Below are 25373 nucleotides of genomic sequence, written 5' to 3' on the forward strand. Positions count from 1 at the left end.
CCAGTACAGGCTTAACACCCTCCGAGACTGTCTTTGGTCAGAAGCCTCAAATTTCCCTTTCTCTAAAATTAGGATTAAGATCCTCGGACTTAATTTGTGGTTCAGAATTTTGCAAAGACTTACCACTCCACAAACATTCAGAATAAAGTAGCAAGCACAACCAAATAGATAATCTCCTCCAGTCTAAATTAAATAGTTCATTGCTTGCTCGTGAAAATCAATTCAAACAAATTTATAAAACTGCATACAACAGAAGCCTTCAAGTTAACTCCAAAGCACATCAAAACCGAAACAAACATAAACCAGGTAAGCCTTTGCACATAGGGCAGCTAGTTTTAAAAAACGCATTTATCCGCAGACGGAAAACCCAAACAGTTACATGGACTGAGGTCAGGACCGTACGAAGTAAAACAATTGAATTACAAAAGTAAATTACGAAATAGAACTTATTACAAACAAAAATATGAAAAAAGTTGCCCGTAGAAATCGCCCAATTGAGTATTTACCAATTGAAAACGCGATTTCAAAATTAGTTGTCTATTATGGTCTAAGGAAAGAAAACTTCCAACCACGCTAAGAAAACCCAATGATTAAACAAGTTGAAAAACTTAAAAATAAACCAGTTGATAAATTTTCCTTCCAACAACCTCTTACTGAAACTGAATTTCTCCCATTACACACTTTTAAACGTAATTCAGTCAGTGTACAAAAATGAAATGAACATAGAAAACGCCTGAAGATAAAAACACCACAAAAACAAAACCAGACTCCAAATTTCAGGGAATTTTTTCTACTACTTCTGTTGACAATACACAAACACACGATAATCGTAGTCGTAGCAGAACTAGAAAATCTAAACAATGCCCATATTCGTTTTGCAGATCCACCTGACATTAGACGCAGCCATTTTAGATCCCAATCCCGTGTACAGTCACCCCAATGATCAACGTTCATCTCGAACAGATCGTCGAATTTCGGGACAAATGAAAAAACGGGATTTTATATCTTATTTTATATCTTTAAAAGGTTCAAATCATCGGAAAAATAACTTTTCCCTAACTTTATTCCAGATCTACCCTTAAAAACAAAAACGAAAAACTCAGTCACTCACTAACAAAATAAAGTTATTATGAAAAACAATAACTTCTTTTATAAATCTCTAACTATTTTGGTTGTCTTTATTATTGTATATTTTTGTAGACCTTCAGTTATGAATGAGCTGGAGGATATTATTTCCCCTGCATTAAAAACTGTTCATTATGACTCTGCAAAAATGAAAGAAAGCAAAATGCAAGCTTTAAACCAAGTAGCCCAATGCAACATTAAACCTGAAAACAATCAACTTCCACCCGCAACGGTGACACTATCAAAGATCATACAGAAAAGCAGAGGCAGTAATGTGTCGAGTAAAATCGCAAACTTTATGCTTTATAAAGTCTATCGTGATTTAGAACAGTCTGCGTTCCTTATATTACAAAATATGTGCGAGCTCAGACGCTCCCAAATCCAAATGATTAATGCATTGTCTTACAAACACAAGATTAGCGGGATACATATTAACCGGAAACCGTTCAATGTTCTTAAAAAATGAAAGTGTAACCGGTTTCCTATAAACCTGTCCCAAATAAATTTCACCGCTTGAAGTACTTGATCGCTGTTACGACCGTACTCCGATCTTTTATGATGGAAAAACTGTTTGTTAATCCTATCAAGAGCCATGTATTTCCATTTACTAATGAAATAAACTGTACAGATAATTTCAAAAATTTGTTTCAACTTGATGCCGGCACCAGTTCCCTCTTAAGCCGCCCCCTGGATTTCCTCCACAACAAATTGCATACACTCAAAAAATTCCAGATTATGATTGTCGTTCAGGAATTTACACAGTAAACCAATTCAAAGATTTTTGGAGAAAAATTTTGCACAAATCTGCTTCCAATTCAGTTCTTATGAAGATTTCTCGAACATTGCTTCAAAACGCACACCAACAACAGTCAACGCTACATCTATCGCGCCGCAGGTCTTAATAATCAGTTATATGAAGATTCAATGTTGTGACCATCTTTTTTCCTTGATCACTTTAAGAGTACTTTTGGAGAAATTCTCTATTACATAGAAAGAGCCGGAATTCTGTTTGCATGTTTCATGTTAATAAAGTTTCTGATCGATGTTGTCAGTTTTATTCTAAGAGCTTTCGAGATACAAAAAATACCTAAAAACACTTTGTTTCTGGAATTACTAGGAGTCTCATACAATTTGTTCCTACTTTCTATTGCAACATCAATTTATCAAACACCTAAGGATGATAAAAAATTCTGATAACAATACAAACAATGAACCAAATAGAAGTCGATACCTCAAACATACATCATATAGTAACATTTGCCACAACAAAAAGTCAAATAGAGTTGTCACCACTCACTACCAATGAAGTACTAGCACCTCTTATGCTAGAAAAACCGCTTACTTACCCTGAAGTTCCTACTGAACAAGAAGTAAATGCAATTGCTCCCCCTTAATACATTCATCCAATTTGTCTTTTTATACCTAAATAATCTCACATAATCCACTCTTATTAGCCTAACTTAACCGTCGCAGCGTTATGTTCTGAGAAGCAAAACATTAAAAATATTTTTTTCATCTGAGTGCCATAAATGTTTATTTATTAAAATTCACGAATTTTATGGACATATATTACTCTTTTGTACTTGCTTATAAAAAGTTAGTACAATAAAAAGTCCGCGCACCCAAATATTCCGACTTAGTAAACATAGCAATATTTCAGACCACGAAAATTTTCATACACTTGAGGATTTTTTTACATGATTGTTAATATGGTCTGCTCTATTTAGGAAGCAACATCCATTTTCTCTAAAAAAAATGATGCACCTCGATCTTCAAAAGTCCCTTCGGGATCTGATTATTTTATTTGCCATTTTTCGTATCTGAACTAATTTTCCTATATTTCCTAAACATTTCAGTGAACCAAACGTATTCACAGTATATTGCAAGCACTTCGAACTTCACCAACACGAGAAAAATGTACCAGAATAAACTTTTATTACGATTAGTAAGACCTTATCAAATAAATCGCTCCTTCACTGTACTCTTCCCCTAACAAGTAAACCCAGCTTTAGAAGTTTTATTTGATTTTGTTGACACATGGGAGGAAGGATCTAACACCATACAAGCCTTTTCCCCTTATTCGAACTTTTTTGATGCTCTCTGATCAAAACTTAGACCACACCTCTGTTGATATATCAAACTGGTAATAATTAACGTGCAGAAGAGATCCTTGACCCTTAAATTAAACACAGTATACACTATTCTTGAACTATCTAGCACCCAAAATTCCTTTAATTTATATTCAAACCCATAGCATCTTGAATCATTTTTTTAAATTTAAATAAGTCACCCCTAGATACTCGAAATAGCCCTGATTCTATCCTCTATTCAAACGCTCAATTGACAATCAAGTACCCTATTTCATTATTCTAGATCAAAATTTGTAGCTTCGAGAAAACCTTCGAAACAACCTCCTCTTCAAGCTTTTATTTAGTGCACCTTAAAAACGTTAACACCCAAAAGCAATCCAAACTTTCAGTATATCCCACATTTGCTTATTGGAACTACTTTTATTACCTCCTTGAGAATCAGTCTAAGTGAGCTAACTTTCCCGACAGAAGACAATAAACTGAATTTAGAAATTCATTTTAGAATTACTGACAAACAAAAAAACCTAACTGAAATCCCGAAAGCTAAAACAGTCAACTAAACCCCCTAGCCAATTTCAGCGGCCATACGATCTACCCCACTCGTGAGTTCTAGTAATGGGTAACTGTCTTTCATTCAAGTAGTTTTCACCCTAAAAAATTCAACACGCACCCTGAATACCGTAATGAATGCCCCATTGGCCTAAATAATACTCCCTGTAGGAAAAAACTCCTACCCTCCCCTGATGGAAGAAACAAACTCCCCTGATGGAGATCAACCACCCCATTTAGTTTCCCACGATTGTAGAATCAATCTCTCCTGTCTTTTTTCCCAACTAAAACGCCCCCTCTGCCTTTGTTAAAATTATACATTACCCCTTAGCTTTTATTATCGATGTTTTTCCTGTATTCATGTAAAGAAGTGTAACACCTCCTCCACTCACTCTCACATAAAATGTCATCAAAAACTAGGACAATTTGTGTGTGTTTCTTTGCCAAAGAACAGAACAATTGCTCCATTTGCTTGTAGAATATTAACCCCCACGACATTAGGACAGATAATTTCTAATCGATGCCTCAACTTTGTATTCCGATTTTTATCCTTCTTTCCTTTATCATCACCCTTTCTGTTGGTCTCCGCGTCGAACTCCTACTTCTCCTCTGATCATCCTTAAACCCAAGCAGGTATATACTACAACACAAAAACCCAGCTGCGCGGGTCGTCGCACGGAGGAGAGCCACGCGATTTGATACCCGATTTTAGTCAGTTAAATCTGAAACAACCTGAACAAAACCTCTTAAAAATTAAGTTTTTGATTAATAAGACAATCCGATTTTAAAAACGGAGATTGTTTTCAATGTTCCTATTCAATTTCTTAGGTTTTTCACTTTGATTTTTCTTTTCTTTCTTTCCACCCCGGTGGGAGCTTCTTAAAATTGATTCTGCACATAATGCGATTGTAGACCTACACTCTAAGAGTACGATTTTGTTGGTACTTAAAAAAGTTCGATTGTTTTCTTTTTTAGCACAGTTATATCTCGTTCAAAACCAATATTTGTAAGTGTATTCCTGTTTATGTTTGACAAGATGTCTAAACGAGCCTACAGCAACACATTCCCCACACTGCCAACAGAACAGTACATCCCAATTTCAAACTGGATGAGTGACCTTCCACCAGTCACGAAAAAACCAAGAGCGATCCACACACGTCTGCGTGGTAATATCAACAAACAACATCAACGACATCGCCCGCAACAACACGAAAAACAACCCAACGAACAGCAATCTCAGCCACCTTCCGAAAACCTTAAAAGCCTTATTGATGACGGACTTCCCAAAGGTCGTGATTTTCCAGAAAATCACAAGGCCTTGAACAATTTTGCCGAGAACAACTCCCCTCTAACAAAAGACCCGCAATATGTCAAGTCGCTTGATTACTCCCTCAGGACAGAATCCAACAAGTTGTGCCTTTCTGAACATTATATCATTCAAAACAAGGTTACAGGAAGAAAAATCTCAGTACCCTCGTCTGTAATTCCCGTGATACCAGACTTCTCTTTGGTCCAATCATTGAACTTAAGGCTCAGAAACTGAGATTTGAGTCAAAGAAATGCAAAATTGAAAACAAGGAAATCCATAATCGCATTAGCGTTCCTTTCGAGACGATCACGGCTTTCCCTTCACAAGACGCGCCGATAGAAACAATCTCCGCTGACCAACTTCTGATGGAGAACCATGATTTCAGGCGACTACTGTGGAACTCGGAGTCCTCTGTCACTTAGCTCGAAATCGCCTCGCAATTAATGCAAATGAAGAACAGGAACAGTTCCGAAAATAAAGCATCTTGGCGAGTCAAACGATCAAAATTCAAGATAGTCAACAAAAGCTGATAAAGAGAGCTGAGACCCTTACTGAAGCAAATAAACAGATGGCGTCGGAACTTAGAAGATTGAGACAGGAGAACAAAGAACTTCAGAAAACTAATTCTACCGCCTTACTCTAATTACAAACTAAACGTCGTTAGTTTGTTTCAAAACCCATCCCAAAGAGCCTGATTAGTATCCCTCCATTTGTTATACATAAGCTTTGATCTTATGCTTATTTTCTACTTCTCTTGAAATCATATTTAATCATTTTATAACTGCTACTCTGCGTAAACAACTTTAAAAATCTGTCGCTTGAAGGCCAGTTTTGTAACTCAATACATTTATCGCATATTAGTTTCATAACCGGTGTACTAATCTTTAAACCAACGTTGTAACCTTTTCGACTGATTACTTATTAATTTGATCATCAATCAACTCTTTTTTAAAAGTAATCAATGTTTCCCTTATAACTTTAAATGTAAAATTTATACGATAGAGCACATTTTTTTCTCTTCTTTAAACCGAGGTGAGCTAAAGTATTGCTAATTGGACAATTGTCGCCGCAATTACCGATACTACAGAGATAATATAATTATTTACTTGACTTTGCGAACACTTTACACTTTGTCTAAACTGACGGGAATATTAAAAGAGCTACCTTGCTTGAAATGTGTTGAGCGAAAGCATACATTATTCATAGCCAATACTGCCGTGTATTATTTAATACAATATTGACTAGGCCAAGGCTGTTGATTCACTGCCGATATTAATAATTAATACGCGTACAAAGTGAAGGATACTGAAGATATCCAGGTCGCTCTTCACAGCAGCCAGTCCGAAACGAATTTATGACCAAAGACGAATAATAGTCGGCTCCACGAAAACCTAGGAATTAATTCGGAGCTTGTCATAAGCCTCGTGATTAAAAGTCGTGTTGACTCAAGTTCAAGCACGTACGAGCCTAGAGCTTGCTGTTGAAGGAAATCTACCTCAGCTCAACCAGCGCGATTCAAGCTGCTCTTCTTCAGCTAATATTTCTCTCTCTCTCTCTCTCTCCCTCTGCTTTAAGAGCAAATACTCTTCTACTTCGCTAAGAGGGAAAACAGTGCACCAACTGTAAGTAGCCGATTTTCTAACAACTTAAACTTAGAGTAATATTCACATTCAGCAGTAAGATGGACTTAATTACTTGGTTAAGATTAGAAACCCCACCAAATTTTCAACCTAGGATTTACCCCAAATAAGGGTGGCTGAAAAATGAGTGTGGCTATTAATCAGTATTTCAAAACTTCGGGTCAATTGCTCCCGAACGCCAGACGGGGGTAATTTAATTTAGATGGGTCGTACCTTAGAAACGTTTTATAGATGCAAAAAAATCAAACACCGGACCTCGAGGTTGACTATGAGAGATTTAAACACTCAGCTCCACTGACACAAGTCTTCAATAATTGCTTCCAACTTGGTTCGATGGCAATTAATTAACGATGATCATTTTACCGCCTCAACAAATAAAATCTGAGAAAATATCTATGAGTGTAGCTGGCGTTCGAATCAATAGATAGCAAACTTTTTAAAAGAAACAGAGGCATATCTTGATGACTTCTTACATTGTCATCAGAGACATCCATCTAAAGCACAGGCGAGGTTGTGTTAATAGTGATCTGACTGGGGAGGCCCAGAAAGTCCGGTGATGAGGTCCCATTGCAACCTACGCTTACCGGAACCGGGGTAGACACTGGATCCTCTAAATGTCTGAAACTTTTCCCTTTATGAGATCTGACCTCTTTGATCACCTTGTCTAATGTTGGCTCTGCTAGCTCTCCAGATGCGCGGTAAAGGTCATACAAAGTTTCGTATTTGTGAGTTCGAGTGAAGTCAGCAAAAGCCCGTTGCTGTACCGCACTCATTTCTCTAAGAACTTCGACTGGAATAAACGATTGTCGACGCGGATCGTGCGCTTGACTGTCAGCATTGTCATGTGATTTATGTTCAGTGTTGCTTAGCTTGAATCGGAAAAGCATACAGTCAAGAGTGAGAGCAGTTAGAGTGTTGAAGAGAATGACCTGACTAATTAGCCACCAGACGACGAAGTAGACCTAAACAAATGCTGCATCAATTTCCATTTCTGCTCACCCTTTTTACTTTAATGAGAACCAACTAATGTGCCTTTATAATGATCTTGGGGGCAGTTCTCTGGTATTCACAGCTGAGTTTCTATATGTAAAACTTCCCGCATTCCCATTATGTTGACCTGTTTACATCTAGGCAGTTGATAAGAGCAGAACTATCCTATTATTCGAAACACAAAGTTGGCCAAACAAAAAGAGGAACAAACTTTTGCATAGTTGGTGCCGCTGTAGCGACTGTAGACGTCTAAGAAGACATTCCAGTTATTGACGATCATGACGTCCCATAGTAGTACACAGGAGGAGTAAAAGTCATTGAAGTTGGTCGCCCAGTACTGCAGCTGCTCATAACTTCCAGCAGGAGGCTAAAACGCACGTTATGTTGCTAAAATAGGAAGCAAAATAAAACAATCCGAGCACTACATTTCTTCCAGACATGTAAATGGCGCAAATTCGAATCTTTTGGATCTGTTTCGTTTCGCCATTAACCAACTCTTTCCCTTGGCCTATGTGAAAGCTTTGTCTTTTGCATGCAACGATGATTTGCAAAGCCCACGTTAAGAGATTGAATGAAATTTAATTGACAATTAACTTGGTTAACATAACGGTGGTTATCAATACAACAGATCAACAGTTTATGAATCTCATTTCATCAGCATTTTTTATTTTTCCACATGTAAAATGTTTGTTTTTGTTCTCCCCACTTTGGTCAGTTAAGAATAAATTGGGAGAAATTTACATTAATAAGGCTCCCGTTCGCTGCAATCGTTTTGGCGGCTCATCATAAAAAGACCAATCTGGAATCTTCTTATTCTGAACTCGTAATTAAATCTGGTCAAAACGAGCGAGCCAAAATCACTGAAGCAGGTCCCTTGATCAAAGCTGTCGACAATGATTGCGACAAAAATGGACCAAGCAATGCCCCCTCCGACCGCGCGCGCACCCAAAAAGCAAAATAGTCAACTAGGGAGCCCGTGCCAACAACATAGCCGCTGATCCCCGAATAGCGGTGATTGACGAGGATTGCATCAGTTTACAGAAAGCTACATACAACCCCTGCGCTTGGAAAGAACAGTGGTCACTTAACACAGCCAACCGCTTGAGTGTTTTCTTAAAGGTTGCCGATATTCCGCCAAGGACTTCAATTGCAAGGGGAACAAATGCGATTCCCATTTTTGCGCAGTTATTGTCGTGGAGTCAATATTTTCTTTCATCTGCCGCATCAGACTATTAAGAGACTATCTGTTAAGAGACTATTTTCGCTAGTATTTCAATAATACACCACTGCGTAATTACAAAATTTCAGTTAGAGTTAGTCATATTGTGTTGAGTTCCTGTTGAGAGGTTACAGCAGTTATATATCTACCCACCTCCACATATGTCAAATTGACAACTTCGGCCACAATGGATGCGTTGGCCCTGTTGAGGCCTCCGATGTCGTCTTGGAAGAGTATCATGCCCAGGATGGCGAAGATGTAGTAGGCAGACGCCATGATAGCTGCAAAGGGGATCAGGTTGGTAGAGAGATCGTAGAGCGTCTCAATCACCACGCGCACTTGCTTCAGGTGGAACATATTGATACCAAACTTGAAAATGACTGTCACCGTCTGAAATGTAATACACTGCTGAATGGAATATCGCCAGTTTCAACCATGACACGGCAAAAGAGCAAACAAAGATTTTACGTTTCAAATCAGTGAAATTGTACATGTTACTATCAGTAGTTAAGTTTTTATTTAAAGAAAATTTTGGGTATTTGCTTATCACGACTCCCTTGAACCAAGTCCTTAGAGATCTAGCTGGTTTACATCTAGCTAGTTTACATCAGTCAATTTGTATATTTCAGTTAGAGAATTATTCGAAATTTTGGAATTTCAAAAATTCGAAAGAAATTTGGAAACTAGGAGGTCCAGGAACACCAGAGGTCCAGGAAAAATAAAAATGGCTAATTATCCCCATAACGGACCGCTGAAAACCTTGTAAGTAGAACTTTAAGAAACTTCACAATTTGCCACTTCATGAGCAGCAGCAGTAAAAAAATTGTCTGTTTAAATTCTCACATTGTATGATTAAAAAGACTTGAACTCAAACTTCCTGATATTTGCCAAGCTATCTAGCACCCACTAGCAGGGACTGTTGATATTAAAATATATTTTTTACCAGTGAAACGGTGAACACATCTTTTGGAACAGAACACATCTTTTGGAACACATTTGGAACTCAATGTACAGTCAGTAAAACAATTTCTAGTTATTTAAACCGAAAAAAAGTAACGAAAAACTTCACAGTAATGAAAAGTCAAAAGTTTCCCTTTTAAAAAGTTTAGGGAGGACATAAACTGTTAATTTTTCGGTAAAACGTTAAGTCCCAAGTTTTCTCTTAACGTATTTTTGAAAAAAAAAATCAAAAGCAAAAAATGGGCTACCCGACCGTTGGATTTTAACAATTTTTTTTGTAAAAACTGGCCAATGAACAGTTTGGGAAGCAATTGCTAAAGAGCAGGAAGTGTGGGCAGACTGTTGCAAACCTCAATTTGCTTCATTCCACTGGTTCATGGCGCGATAAAAAGCGTTTTGTTATTCTGGCTTTTAAGTTGTGTATTTAAACTTAGAAATTTAACAAGGAGGCTCGGTAATGTGCGTACGCACATAATGTTCCGACACCGCTCATCCACATTCTTGCCTTAATTGGCTACCAAATGATCAACAGATAGAACATTTTCAAAAACATATTGTTCAATAAACCACCAACGGAATACAATAAGGCCACGCTAGAGAGCCGATAAAACTTATTTTTAATAGGTGGTGCGAACATCAGAAATAGGTTTCTATTTTTGAAAACAATTGATTTCAAAATTGCCTGTTATTATCATTAGATTTTAACTCAAATCAATAAAAACGTCATTTATATCTCCATACGAAGCAATTGAGACCTGTCATTATCCAGTGTACGTCATACAAAAAGAAGGACAAATACCGGCAAAATTAAACTTTCCGCGAAAATGGCAGTGAATCCGTTAAAACCATAAGATTGCAACTAAGAGCAAAAAGGTTTATTTGCGCTATGTTTCAATATTGATGGGACCTACCATTAAAGTTACAATTTAAAAAGGGAACAAAAGTCCTTTTAAAATGTACAAATAAAAAAATCTCAAACATGTTACGAAATTTCGCAGTAACAGTAGTAACAAAGCCGAGTAACATTTGGTTTAAACTAAAACGGTTATTAATTAAATTAGAGCTCACTAGAAACGGGTTGTGACATGTCTTTACAGAGACTAAGCTACAAATCGACCAAAAACAGTTTAAAAAATGTCGAAACATAAAAATCCAATTATGTTTTTGAAAATAAAATTTTTCACACACTCATAACAGACATACGATTTCATTAAAAAGAGACCGATTAAGATGCAACACTTCAGAAAGCCAATTGGACCTGTCATTATTGATACTAAGTCACGAGACCGCAAAACAACGGATACAGGCAGAAGCCGACACTTCACAAACACCTAAGACACCATAGTATTTATAAAATGTTATCTGCAAGAGCTGTGTGTCATCACTTGGTTCTCATCTAACAATTCGCGCAAATAACAAAAAGAAACCCGAAAATTTATTATCAAAGAAATCTCGAAAATCTTGTGTTACTAAAGGGTCCAAGCAATCAATCAAAAGATATGACCAACTCAGAAAGTAATTTTTGAAACAACAAAGGTTTTTGAGACTTCTAATTCGCGCGAATCACTTACATGTTGACGAAAATCAAACCAAAAAGGAAAAAAATGAAAAAAAATTTGAAAAAAAAAAATGAAAACCATTAAAAGAATTAGCTATATACTGAAAGGTTTACACAGGCTATTATACGTCCTGGGGAAAATTGAGATCTATTATTATTAGGTATATGTCGTACCGCAACCAAAAGAAACATACGCAAAAATAAAAAAAAATTAAATTTTGCGAGAGATCAGTGTCTCAGCCCAAAAGCGCAAACTATTCAAAAAAAACAATCAACATATTGAGATACGCCTTCTCTCAAACCTTTTCATTTTCCAAAATAATCTTATCTTCAAAAGCACTTATCAATAATATGATAATTCGACAACAAATTGAAATGAACAGATAAAATCTGCAATTAGGCTCAAAAATGGAAAAAAATGAGAAAACTAGTAGTGTCAAAATCGAGATTCATTAGTTTAAAAAAACCGCTACAGACGTTAATTTTTTAGCTAACAGGAAATGGGTTTTCGCTTCTTTTTACTGAGACAAGGCCTGAAGCTTAGAGAAGTAGAGAGAATAGTGTAAAAAATTTTGTGGAAACAAATTGAAAGTTATAGAAGACATTAGATAACAAATGAAAGCATTGTCTTTGTCATTTATACCTCCTAATAAGCCATTTGGAACATTGATTGGGGTGACTGAGTCGTTGGACTACAAAAAGTATAAATAATGAATGGAAAACATAAGAAAACCAAAATTTTACGAAAGCAATTGATCAGAGCCATAAAAACCACGAGCTTTACTCTGAGACCATAATTTATGGTCGTTAGGCCTGAATTTATGAAAATAGTATCTCTCAATAAAAGAGTCCTGATCTGAAATTCTTATCAGTGATATGCATAAAAAACTATAAATGCGGAAATATTTTTTTAAAAAAGGCCGCGTTCCATTAAAATCTAATTTTTTTAACGTACGGATCCATGGTGAGATCAATATCAGCCTTGATATTTCCACTCGGCTACAAAAACACTCAATTGTTTAAATGGTAGCGAAATAGATCATTATTTAATCAATATTTTTCAGTATATCAAAATTAAGTAATGCATTTCGTTTAAATATCGAAATTAAATTAGCAAAAGTCTGGCAAAACTACAATTTCAGAAGAATCATAAAGCCAGCGGAAGTGCAACTAGCTCCCTTTTTAAGCTTACAATGAATATGGCTGCAGTTTTAAGCAAATTCTGTACTTTCAGCAAATTCAGAGAAATTGGGCATAAAAAGCATATTTCGTCCCATTTTCGACGAAAAAAGTCGAAAATTTAGCAGAAATTTTAGCCAAAAAGCTCAGATCGAACAATTCAGCAACCCCCTTTATCTTTCAAGATAAGACCAATAAAACTACCGTTAACAATTTCAACATATTTTAGCAAGACTAACGAAAATTTGGTCAAAAATACGGAAAATGTGAAAAAAAACCACGGAATATCGACTACTATTAACTTTACTTTAAACCTCGATAACTCCCTTCAAAAATCTAAAATCAAAAAAATCTTTTTATTTCCATATTCTACGCTGGACGTGCTTTCTAATGATACCACTTTCAACTTTCTACGATGATTATATCGATCGGTCAAAATTGTCTGAACAAAAAATAAACCCAGTTGAGTATATAGTCCCCCCCCCCCCCTAAAAGTGGGGTCGGAACAAAAAACAAGTATTTGAAAAAATTAAAGTTGATTTTCGGCGCCAAATTGTTCAAATTTGCTGTTAAGGGGCTTAGTGTGCTTTTTCCTTCAAAAATGAATCTAACCCTCTGCGGACGAAGATTTGGCAAAAGTGCAGTATTCTGCAAGATGGCAGAAAAACCTTCGGAAAAACGACTGTTCATTTTTGAGATATTTGTAACTAATCGACTTGTAATCAAATGAACACTATATTGCAAAAGGGTGGGATAGGACAGGGGACTCTGATAGCTGTCATATTTATCCATTCCCATAAGACATGAAAAAAAAATTTAGTTAGCCCAGCTCACAAAACGAGCAAACTTGGAAGAACTTAAATGATTAGGGTGCCATTTCGCCAGTATTGGCTTCACGTCACTTATTTTGCTGACTGAATGAGAAAAAGATATTTAGAAACCAGAAATAAAGGGAATAGAAAGAGCAAAAAAAGTTGAACAAAACGCAAGGAAGAGACAAACAAAGGAATCTCAGAAAGAAAAAGAAAATGAAGTGTACAGAAAAAGAAGAAATCAGCATCAAAGGAAACCCAATTAAAAGCGAAAAGCGCAAAGGCCAAAAAAATTCAAAAATTAAAAAATATATATTGCAGAAGAAAAGTTAGAAAGGAATAAAAGAGCACATGCGAGATTCCAAAACTTCGGCAATTTTTTTACTTATCTTTGTGTTATAAAATTCTCTGAAATGAATAAAGATGCATGAGATAAAAGACCTCTTCGAAAGGTACACCTAGTTCTACATTATACAATCTAAACTGATTTCAGCTTAGAGTTGTTTTCTGAAGAGTACATTTGAGTTCCAGAATTTAAATATCCTTTTTGGTACGTCCAGAATGAGCGAAAAAATCGTTCTTTTGTCTGACGATCAGAATTTACGCTAACAAAGTAAGTACGACATCACGCACAGAAGCTAAAAGCCAGAAGCAATTTGACATAATTAAGGGTAAAATGGTTGCATGGTTTGTAGCCACAGCCGGCTAATTAAAACATAGCTGGCAAATTGCCAAAAAATAGCCGCAATAGCTTCCTGATCTGAACGTCAAAAAGAAGGTAAAAAAACACTAAGGGCTGAGATGTTAAATTTTGATAATTTATTGCTGTTTCTATTAGCTGCTCTTAAATAACCTTCAATTAGAGTGACAAGAACTCAATTGCCCTTCTCTCTTTGAATTAAAGCACAGTAAAGTCAATTTCAGAGTGAGGAAGTCCCTTTGAATTAAAGCACAGAATATTCAATTTCAGAGTGAGGAAGTATCATTTTTCAGAGTGAGGTAAGCCACGTGTGACCAAAAATTTAATCACGCGAATGAACAAAAAAACTAGCTCCACTAAGAGCAAAAAATGACGTCACGCACGCAATTCAGTTGAAATTGAATGAAAGAATGAACGAAAAACAGATTTGAAGTGGTTGTGACGTCATATGCTCGTAACAAAAATCTTGACGACGAAATAAAAAAACATAGCCGGAAGAATTCCGGAAGCGACTCGAAGCGTAAAAACTCGACAAAAACCCTAATTGCAGCTGAAACCATTACCTTTTTTAATAAACCATAAACTCATTGCCCCCCCCCCCCCCCGGTCTGATCTAAAAATTGGTGAAATTTAAACCACTGTCACCAAGAGAAACAAAATGCCCCAAAAACATTTATTATTGAAAACGTTTGGTAAGGATAAGTGCAAAATAATTAGGATAGTCAAAACACTGATAGTTTTAAAAAAAGCTGACAGGGCTATCAACTGCCCTCAAACAATTCATGATTCTAATCTCAAAAAGATCACTAAAGCAAACGGCAGATAATAATAACTTAGAAACTAAATTAAATTTTTCAAAAAATAATGCTCAAAGTTAAGAATCAGAAAACTATTACAGTTAGATTTCTCATCACTGCAATTAAGACAAAAACATCATATACTTTTTTCTTCTTGTATATATGCTAGACAACATGATTTCAAACTAATTCAAAAATTAAAATAATCATAGAAAAGCAACAGAGTTTTATTTAAAGGCAAAAAATGTTTAAGAACAATACCAAGGTCGGAAAAAAATACAATAAAAAGTAATAAGTGGAAATTCTGGAAAAGGCTTTCTAGTAAACTCTTAGTACTGCCTTATGTTGAATGAAATCAATTGCAACCCAAAGAAATGACGAAAATCTAAGAAAAAGCCGAAATCAATCAATTTGTTAATAACTGAAAAAATCAATGAAACCAGTATAAATGTAGGTGCCAGGACAGAGCTAGAATGATACAAGCTAGAATGTGAACAATATGGACACAATGTAAGGAACACCCTAACAAAGACTAATTCTTGATTTTTGAAAGTTCAAATCAAACTTTAAATTTTTGAAAGTTAAAAAATCAAATTTAAAAAACAAGAAAAACTAACACCATTTCATTTTTCAGCATTGGAGACATAGAAAATACAACAATACATCCGAGACAAAAATCTATCCTCCTGAACAGATCAAAAAACAGAAATCAAACATACGAAACATTGAAACATTTTGCAATAAAAGGTCAAAAAAATTTTAGGACTCCATTTATAAAAAAAATTTACCTAATTTTCAAAAATTTAACGCTAAAAAAATATTGACGTTTTTATTGAAACAAAATTAAAGCCCCTCGTGTTGCACAAAAAGAATATTTCTAGTAATTAAAATCAAAATACAGACAAAAAACTGAGAAAAATAGGAAAAAACTACCAAAATCGGATTAGCATATGTACAATTTTATAAAAACAAATTACATCGAGGTAAAAAAAGAGGCATCGAGTATATGAATTGTCAACGGGATGTTGTCATATTGACTGATTTTTGACAAAAAGACGGCTAAAAGATCCAAAAATGAAGAAAATAATAGGAAAAAAAGCCAAAAAATAATTAAAAAATCAAGAAAATTATGCCAATTTTGAACTTGAAACGCGTTTTCAGGCTCTGCAAAACACTGTGCTATTAATTTCCAAGGTTTACATTTCAATATAGCATCGAATAAAAATCATTTCTACAAAAAACCAAATTACAAGCAAAAAAATGGGCCACTTAGACGAAAAAACGGCTAAAAACGGTTATCTATATGTCAAAGTCAAAAAGTCATTCACTAAACGCAGCGCATGATCAAAAAACTTCTCTCGCTCAGAAAAAATTAGTTCACACGGTAATTTTTCTCACTTTCGCTTTTAGGTCAAAACATAGTCTGAACGAATAGTACTTCCGGTAAAAAAAAAAACCTTAAGAAAACCAATACTCCTCTTCGAGTCGTAAAAAACCAAGAGAAGGCCAATAATAGCCTCAGCTATCGCCTCGCGGCTATTAAAATTTGAAATTAAAAACGTTTGAAATTTCTGCCTCTTTAGAGTATTTTGGTTATTGACCTTTTTGCAGCCTTACCTTTTCCATTATTCAATTTTGAATCTAGCCTTTTCGGTCATTCAATTTTATTCACAAAGCATTTTTTGGTCGTCGACCTCTTTAAATTACCGTAACTATGCAGCTAGAGAACTCTTAAACATGCTCTGCAATAGCTCCTAAACTTCTCCTAACTTGCTCTTCGGTAGCTCCTAAACGTGCTCTTAAAATGTCCCTTATACATGCAATTTTGCTTTTAGAGCCAGACAAACAATATAAAGGATTAGGGGTGCTAGAACACATCAGATTATCATTTTGGACCAATTATACACCTTAATTGTCCCATTCAGCATTATTACGTTCACTGCAAAGTGATGATCTTCATTACCAAAGGGTAGTGCAAACGACATCTCAAAAAGAGAAAAATAGCTTTACACTCTGCACTTTCAAAAATCATGTGAAAAAGTAATACTTCAAGTAAACAACTGAACTATAACAAACCCTCAGTTTATCAAGCGTGTTAACTTCCCAGCTTCCAAGCATGATCTCAAGGAAGGCGCCGATTGAAAAACCCCAAATTGCCAGGGTTGAGATGGCATCTAGAACCCTGTTAGGACTTTCCATGAAGCGTTTCAAACCAAAGCCCCACACAAGCAAAGCCGACTGAAGAGTACAGAGGGACATCAAAACTGTATTTCCAATCAACATCTCTGTTTTCTCAGCGTTTGAGGCCCCATGAAGACCCTCGCTGGAGTAATCGCTAGAGCTAATTGTCACGAAGACGAAGTAGACAAATGACAACAGTTGACCGAACACAATTCCAGGTTCCGTTATCACAAAAACTTGCAGCTTCTGGACAATTTTGAACGGAATTTGGGTTTCCTTGATTGGGCTTTTCGGTTTAAATGGCTTTGGAGCTTCTAAGTGGTCCTTGAGTAGTTTGAGGAAGTCGTCATAATCGTACCAGTGAGCTGGAGTTTTCCGCATTGCTTTCAGTATGTTCATCTTTCTCCGAGTATCCTAATTATAATTGGCGTGAACATTCCCATTATACAGTTAAGACAAAAATCAGCTTTTATATTACTGCCAGCTTAATATTAAAGACAAAATGAGAGAACATTGTTTATAATTGAAGCAAAGGCTATTTCTAATTTGTTCAGGTCAACATTCCTTTCAGATTATTAGAATAGTATCAGAATTATTTATCTAAGACACTTGACAACAACCCATCAACCCAAAGTGCTCTCCCAGTCATAAACATCAAAAAATTATGATTAATTAGTAAATTTTAAAAAGACGGAAAGAATTTATTATTATTATTATCTGACAATTGGAGTATAAAACGTGATCGACAAGATCACGCCGGAGAATTGCTCAAAAACAACTGTCAGGCGGTTGGCTTCGTCAGCAGTTTGCTGCAGCTTAAAGAAACTAGATTAAGCTCAATTGAAGGAGATTAGCGGAGTGGGATGGTCTCAAGGGGCAGAATGTGCGAGTAACGGGTGGAATGAGGTGGAGGAGGGGAAATGGGGGGGAGTAAAATCGAGCGCGCGGGGTTACGAGTTGAATGAGGTATCGGGGGTGGACGAGTGGAGAAGCGGTTGAGCATTTGTAACTTGAGATTATGCTATAGTGTCAAATCCGATCCAAACAAAAAAAAACAATTTACTATTAAGTTTTTGGGCTCTCACTATTAAGTACTTTATGGTCTTCATATCGCAACTCAGTAATATGTTGATAAACACGAAGTGAAACATACCCAAGTAATGAGAACCCTTCAATATTCAGGATCAGCTTACCCTCATCTTACAGCTTCTTATGCAATTCTCAATTTTCGAAGAATGCACTTTCTGCTCAGCGTCGTCAGGCTGGATTTCAACTGATATCACATCATCCGGATCCATTGAAAAATTCGAAACCTTGGTTTCCAACTCCTGAAGACACGAAAAACACGCTCTGAAAGCCACACGACGCCTTAAAATTGAACTCCCAACGCTGTTTCGGAAGAACGTGTTGAAATGGTGATACAAGATTGCTATCAAAATATTGGTAAAAACTAAAGAGATCAGTAGATAAAACATGAAGAATAGAGCGTAGAGTCGGTTCTGCGCAAACGCAGGCATCATGACAGTTGGGTTGTTGGCAGTGGTCGCAAGAACAAGTAGGTTCTCCATTCCTGTGACAAAATTAGGGAACACTTGGCTTCCCTCATTCACGGCATTTTTGTCCTTGGAATCCAATGTGCTCGCGTGGCCGAAGAGGAGAAGAGCCATGATTGTGAAAGCTATGAGCGTGACGACCAGCATCACTGAAACAGAATTAAATCATTGGAACAATTAATTTGGCTAATCAAGCATATGCAACAAACCATTTTAAAAAAAAAAAACAGACATAATTGGTAGACAAACATTCAGGTCAGGCAAATTTTTCCGACAGACACGTAAGTTTTAATGCGTATGATCGCGTATATATGCACGGTGTATGATCCATAAAACCAACAAAATAATAAACCCAAATTGGCGGTAGATTATGTTATCTCGGTTTAATACTAAAGGCATTAGCAGTTATCAATATTACCATCTCATTTTTTTGGAAATATTGGCGATGCGTGAGTTTTACCACATTTTTGAATTACTATTATTGAACAAAAATTACAAAAGCAAGTTTCCCCCTTCAGCTGCAACATCTAAACTTGCATTACAGCGCAACCAAGTAATCGAATAGCGTTAATTTCTTCAACCTGCATCGCAATTTCAATAAAGTAACAAAATTTTTGCATAAGTTACGCTCTTCATAGGAATCAGAGGAGTAATATTTAAAATATTATAATACGCCATTTAAAAATGTTTCAGAATGGAATTGTAAAATACCAATTCGATCTCAATGATCAGTATTTCAGATATAGCCCATGCCTGAGAAATGGATTGAACGCATCCAGCAAATGTGCCGGCGGTAACATTTCGCCAGTGACTACTGCCCTTATTGCGCAGAAGATGCGTTATACATTTGCGTTATAAACACATTAGAGACACCTGTCTCCTAGTTACCAGCCTCCTAGAATGAATATTCCACGACATTCAGCTCAAGCCCTATATTTATTCGTTCAAAGGCGAGGACCTTCCTAATAACTCAAACACTGCTGACGACAATGATAGACTTGTTTGTGTGTTGTTTCAACACACAAATAAACATAGCTGGCAGATTGCCAGAAAATAGCCAAAAAAAAACAGTCTCAAAAAACAGTAAAAAAGACAGACCAAAAAAAATTGTCTTTTCATTGAAGGCTGATATGTTATATTTTGATTAAAAATCTGTATAAGTTTTTGCTGCCTCTATTAGCTGCTCTCTAATAACCTTCATTTAGAGTGACACAAACCCATTTGACCTTGTCTCTTTGAATTAAAGTAAATAAAAGTCAATTTCGAAGAGAGGAAGTCATTCTTGTGAGTGAGGTAAGTCAAGTGTGACCAAAAATTTAATCATGCAAATGAACAAAAAACTCGCTCCACTAAGAGCGAAAAATGACTTCACATACACTTCAGTTTAAACTGCGTGAACGAATGAACATAAAGCTGAAGTGGTTGTGACGTCATATGGTCGTAACAAAAATCGCAAACGAAATAAAAAACATAGCCGGAAGGATTCCGGAAGCGACTCGAAGCGTAAAAACTTGACAAAAACTTTAATTGCAGCTGAAATCATTACCTTTTTTAATAAACCATAAACTAGTTATCCCCCCCCCCCCCGGTCTGATCTAAAAATTGGTGAAATTTAAACCACTGTCACCAAGAGAAACAAAATGCCCCAAAAACATTTATTATTGAAAACGTTTGGTAAGGATAAGTGCAAAATAATTAGGATAGTCAAAACACTGATAGTTTTAAAAAAAGCTGACAGGGCTATCAACTGCCCTCAAATAATTCATGATTCTAATCTCAAAAAGATCGCTAAAGCAAACGGCAGATAATAATAACTTAGAAACTAAATTAAATTTTTCAAAAAATAATGCTCAAAGTTAAGAATCAGAAAACTATTACAGTTAGATTTCTCATCACTGCAATTAAGACAAAAACATCATATACTTTTTTCTTCTTGTATATATGCTAGACAACATGATTTCAAACTAATTCAAAAATTAAAATAATCATAGAAAAGCAACAGAGTTTTATTTAAAGGCAAAAAATGTTTAAGAACAATACCAAGGTCGGAAAAAAATACGATAAAAAGTAATAAGTGGAAATTCTGGAAAAGGCTTTCTAGTAAACTCTTAGTACTGCCTTATGTTGAATGAAATCAATTGCAACCCAAAGAAATGACGAAAATCTAAGAAAAAGCCGAAATCAATCAATTTGTTAATAACTGAAAAAATCAATGAAACCAGTATAAATGTAGGTGCCAGGACAGAGCTAGAATGATACAAGCTAGAATGTGAACAATATGGACACAATGTAAGGAACACCCTAACAAAGACTAATTCTTGATTTTTGAAAGTTCAAATCAAATTTTAAATTTTTGAAAGTTTAAAAATCAAATTTAAAAAACAAGAAAAACTAACACCATTTCATTTTTCAGCATTGGAGACATAGGAAAGACAACGATTCATCCGAGACAAGAATCTATCCTCCTGAACAGATCAAAAAAAGAAAGCAGAAATCAAACATACGAAACATTGAAACATTTTGCAAAAAAAGGTCAAAAAATTGTTAGAACTGCATTTATAAAAAAAATTCGACGCTAAAAAATTATTGATATTTTTATTGAAATGAAATTAAAGCCCCTCATGTTGCACAAAAAGAATATTTCTAGTAAATAAAACCAAAATACAGATAAAAAACTGAGAAAAATAGGAAAAAAAACTACCAAATCGGATTAGCATATGTACAATTTTATAAAACAAAATTACATCGAGGTAAAAAGAGGCATTGAGTATATGAATTGTCAACGGGATGTTGTCATATTGACTGATTTTTGACAAAAAGACGGCTAAAAGATCCAAAAATGAAGAAAATAATAGGAAAAAAAGCCAAAAAATAATTAAAAAATCAAGAAAATTATGCCAATTTTGAACTTGAAACGCGTTTTCAGGCTCTGCAAAACACTGTGCTATTAATTTCCAAGGTTTACATTTCAATATAGCATCGAATAAAAATCATTTCTACAAAAAACCAAATTACAAGCAAAAAAATGGGCCACTTAGACGAAAAAACGGCTAAAAACGGTTATCTATATGTCAAAGTCAAAAAGTCATTCACTAAACGCAGCGCATGATCAAAAAACTTCTCTCGCTCAGAAAAAATTAGTTCACACGGTAATTTTTCTCACTTTCGCTTTTAGGTCAAAACATAGTCTGAACGAATAGTACTTCCGGTAAAAAAAAAAACCTTAAGAAAACCAATACTCCTCTTCGAGTCGTAAAAAACCAAGAGAAGGCCAATAATAGCCTCAGCTATCGCTTCGCGGCTATTAAAATTTGAAATTAAAAACGTTTGAAATTTCTGCCTCTTTGGAGTATTTTGGTTATTGACCTTTTTGCAGCCTTACCTTTTCCATTATTCAATTTTGAATCTAGCCTTTTCGGTCAATCAATTTTATTCACAAAGCATTTTTTGGTCGTCGACCTCTTTAAATTACCGTAACTATGCAGCTAGAGAACTCTTAAACATGCTCTGCAATAGCTCCTAAACTTCTCCTAACTTGCTCTTCGGTAGCTCCTAAACGTGCTCTTAAAATGTCCCTTATACATGCAATTTTGCTTTTAGTGCCAGACAGTCAAAAACTGCTTTTCAAAGTCAAAAAGTCATTCACTAAACGCAGCGCATGATCAAAAAACTTCTCTTGCTCAGAAAAAATTAGTTCACACGGCAATTTTTCTCACTTTCGCTTTTAGGTCAAAACAGCGTCTGAACGAATAGTACTTCCGGTAAAAAAAAAAACCTTAAGAAAACCAATACTCCTCTTCGAGTCGTTAAAAAACCAAGAGAAGGCCAATAATAGCCCCAGCTATCGCTGTGCGACTACTAATAAAAGGCAATTAAATTGCAAAGAATACAAAAATGCGCTCAAAAGTATCCACCGACACACGCTCTATACTCAGTTGAACAAAGACAGCAAGCAACTAGGTACACCTCCACCAAAGATAGCAGAAAAACGCTGCCACGAATTGCACATATCCAATTAGGACAACTGAGAACTGGATACTGTCCCCTGCTAAACCCTTACTTGAGTAGGATCTGTGCCAATGTTGGGTTCTTTTCCGTTTTGTGCTCCCCCCAGTTTAGTGGGTGTATATTATTTGCATCCCCTAATAATAATAGAGCGAAACAGATCTTAGCCCAAATGACGCGGCCGTAACTTTCCTCTATATTTTTGGCTGATGTTAACTGCAATCTGTTCGAGAGCATTTGTTTCTGTGGGTAATAAGCTGCCGGTGAAGACAAACACTAATGGGTTGATTGCTGTGCTCTACATCAAAAATGCGATGTTCTTATTTTCTAAAATACTCTAATAAATTTGAATGAATATCGCAAGCTTTTAGAAGATATTGCAAGCGGGTTGGAGATCTTAACCTCGAAGAGTTCTGACAAAAGAATTCTCGCTGGGACCTGTAGCTTTGATGTGAAGTCTAGCAGCGTTGTTGTTATTGTAGCTGTCGCACAGAGCTGCAATTCGCAGGTAATTTTGGAGGGATATAGGCGCTTATTGCCGTTTTTAGCTGGTACCCCACATAGATATAATAGTAGTAGTGGGTGACTATCTATCCACAATTTGCTTGTGGTGCGGCGATCTTTCTGCATCTCCGCCATGGTGAATGACATGCGGTCCCCGGATTAGGGCGACCAGCAGGGGCATCATCAATATAAGGGGAAAGGGGCAAGGAAGGCGGAGTAGTCTGTGCAGTGTGGTCTTGTAGGACTGATGGTATTAAGTCCAGCCATTTGGCTACCTCTACTGGTCTTTCACACAGGTCAATCAATGCCAGGTCCGTGGCGTTCTTACTGCAGATGAAAATATGGCTTACGTCATGTCGAGCTACAGCACATTTGAGACAGCGGTTATCAACATTGGGATCTTTTCCGTTTGTGCCCCACCCCAAGTACGCTATGCTCCCCCAATTACAGTGCACGTGTCATTACATGTTAAATCATAATCTAAAAAGATGGCACGTGTTTCTGGGGGATTATTATTATTATTGGTTTAAGATAATAATAGTCTCCTAGAATGCATATATTATTTGGAATGAATATATTATTATTGGAGGAAACTTACTACGGTCGCGTCATTTGGATTAAGATCAGTTTCGCTCTTCTTTGAAGTCGCTTCTTTTGCCTTACAGGGTGCCAGTCGCTGCGCAAAAAATCCGTCTTCTATCATCCAAAAATCCGTCCTCTGCTACATATTCCAAAAAAAATGACTTCTGAAAAAATCTGGGTATTTAAGAGCTGATTGAAGAGCCAAAAAATTGGTCGTGCTAGCTTCCAACCTAAGCCAAACAACGTCGGACATATTGCTCTCGAACAACCGGCGTGGCAATTTAATTCAAGGGCTATAGCCTAAATGAATTTATGAGAGCAACAGCATCCGCCATTGATGGGATTCGAACTAGCCAACGCCAGAGTCCCCGACAGAGGTATTCACCACTCGGCTATCAGGCCCTTTTTATTTCCTATGCTACGTTTTTACTTTAGCGACAAAATTTGAGATGAGAGCAATTGAGATCGATCATAAATTAAGAAGAGAAAGGTGGAAAAGTCAAAGAATGCTATAGAACAAGAACGCAAAAATGATTAAGCAAAAAGACATGCACGTTTACAATAAGTGCTTCAAACGTAGTTCGAGAGCAATTAAAAGAATATTAACCTGTAACAGCCAAAAAGACCAACATGTTGCAAATAAATATTAAGCTCTATTTTTTAACAGTTCAATAAATTAGCCCTTAAATATTCCAAGCAGTTGGGGGGGGGGGGGGGGGTCAAAAGACACAAATTTCTACTCACGCAAAACTGTGACAAGTTGTTGTACAGAGTTGACTAAACATTTTATCATCTTCTTTATTAAAGTTGAACGCCGAACTAAGAAAAAAGGCCTGAGCATTTTTCGATACATCAGATTGTAGTTAGGAGTCAACTCATTTGCAATTAGTTCAGCGAATGATAGTGTTGCAAACAATAGGTGGAACATCAGCCAATATTTCCTTCTTTGCGAGCCTGCCCTTTGTATGTAGTACTCGATCACCATATCTAAGGTCAAGAAAATAAGAAGCATCATCTCCAACAGCTCCGCAGATTCCCGTTTCATCTCAAATTTGTACTTGTTGTGATTTTCTACCGTCGGGTCACTTGATAACGTCCAACTTGTTGGCATTTCTATGAACACCATTAATAGCAATACAAGGATAGAAAGGTTGATAAAATATTGGACATATCGTTTCTTATAAAATCTGTAATATGTCAGAGATCTTAAACTGAGGTTGTGATGAATTGATCGAAAGTTTAAGCCATCTTCAAGTAAAACTACAGCAGCTAGCTCTAATTCCCGTATTTCATCGTAAAGGTACCCTGTTAAATGATTAAAAAGAGCAGCAATGCGTTGCCTGATCATTGTGGTAATTTAAAATTTCATTGGCTTCTGAAAAAACATAACAAATTAACGTCGGATGAATTGCTGTCAAACGAGTAACAAAAACCGCAAAAAGGGCTTCAAGTGACGTCAATAGAGGTTATTATACAACACTATAACCACTGATGAAAATTAATGTAAAAAATCGAGTTTCGGCGCAATTTTTGTTTGACTTTTAGGATCTTTTCCGTTTGTGGCCCCCAGTTTAGTGGGTGCATATTATTTGCACCCCCCAGGCACACGTCACTTAAAAA

General features: G+C 36.1%; 1 protein-coding gene across 1 annotated transcript; it reads right to left on the reverse strand.

Moving 5' to 3' along the window:
* Nucleotides 1-7120: 7120 nt before the first annotated feature.
* On the reverse strand, nucleotides 7121-25150 carry LOC142355913 (two pore channel protein 2-like). The gene is made up of 6 exons (XM_075407932.1): nucleotides 24498-25150; nucleotides 18303-18811; nucleotides 17005-17523; nucleotides 9076-9312; nucleotides 7915-8070; nucleotides 7121-7675 (listed from the first exon to the last, which is right to left on the reverse strand). The coding sequence occupies exons 1-6, from the start codon at nucleotides 25099-25101 to the stop codon at nucleotides 7208-7210; spliced, it is 2493 nt and encodes an 830-aa protein (XP_075264047.1). The 5' UTR covers nucleotides 25102-25150; the 3' UTR covers nucleotides 7121-7207.
* Between the last annotated feature and the right edge of the window lie 223 nt (nucleotides 25151-25373).

The sequence above is a fragment of the Convolutriloba macropyga genome, unplaced genomic scaffold, assembly GCF_964194025.1.
Source record: "Convolutriloba macropyga unplaced genomic scaffold, txConMacr16.3 SCAFFOLD_213, whole genome shotgun sequence".
NCBI lineage: Eukaryota > Metazoa > Xenacoelomorpha > Acoela > Convolutidae > Convolutriloba > Convolutriloba macropyga.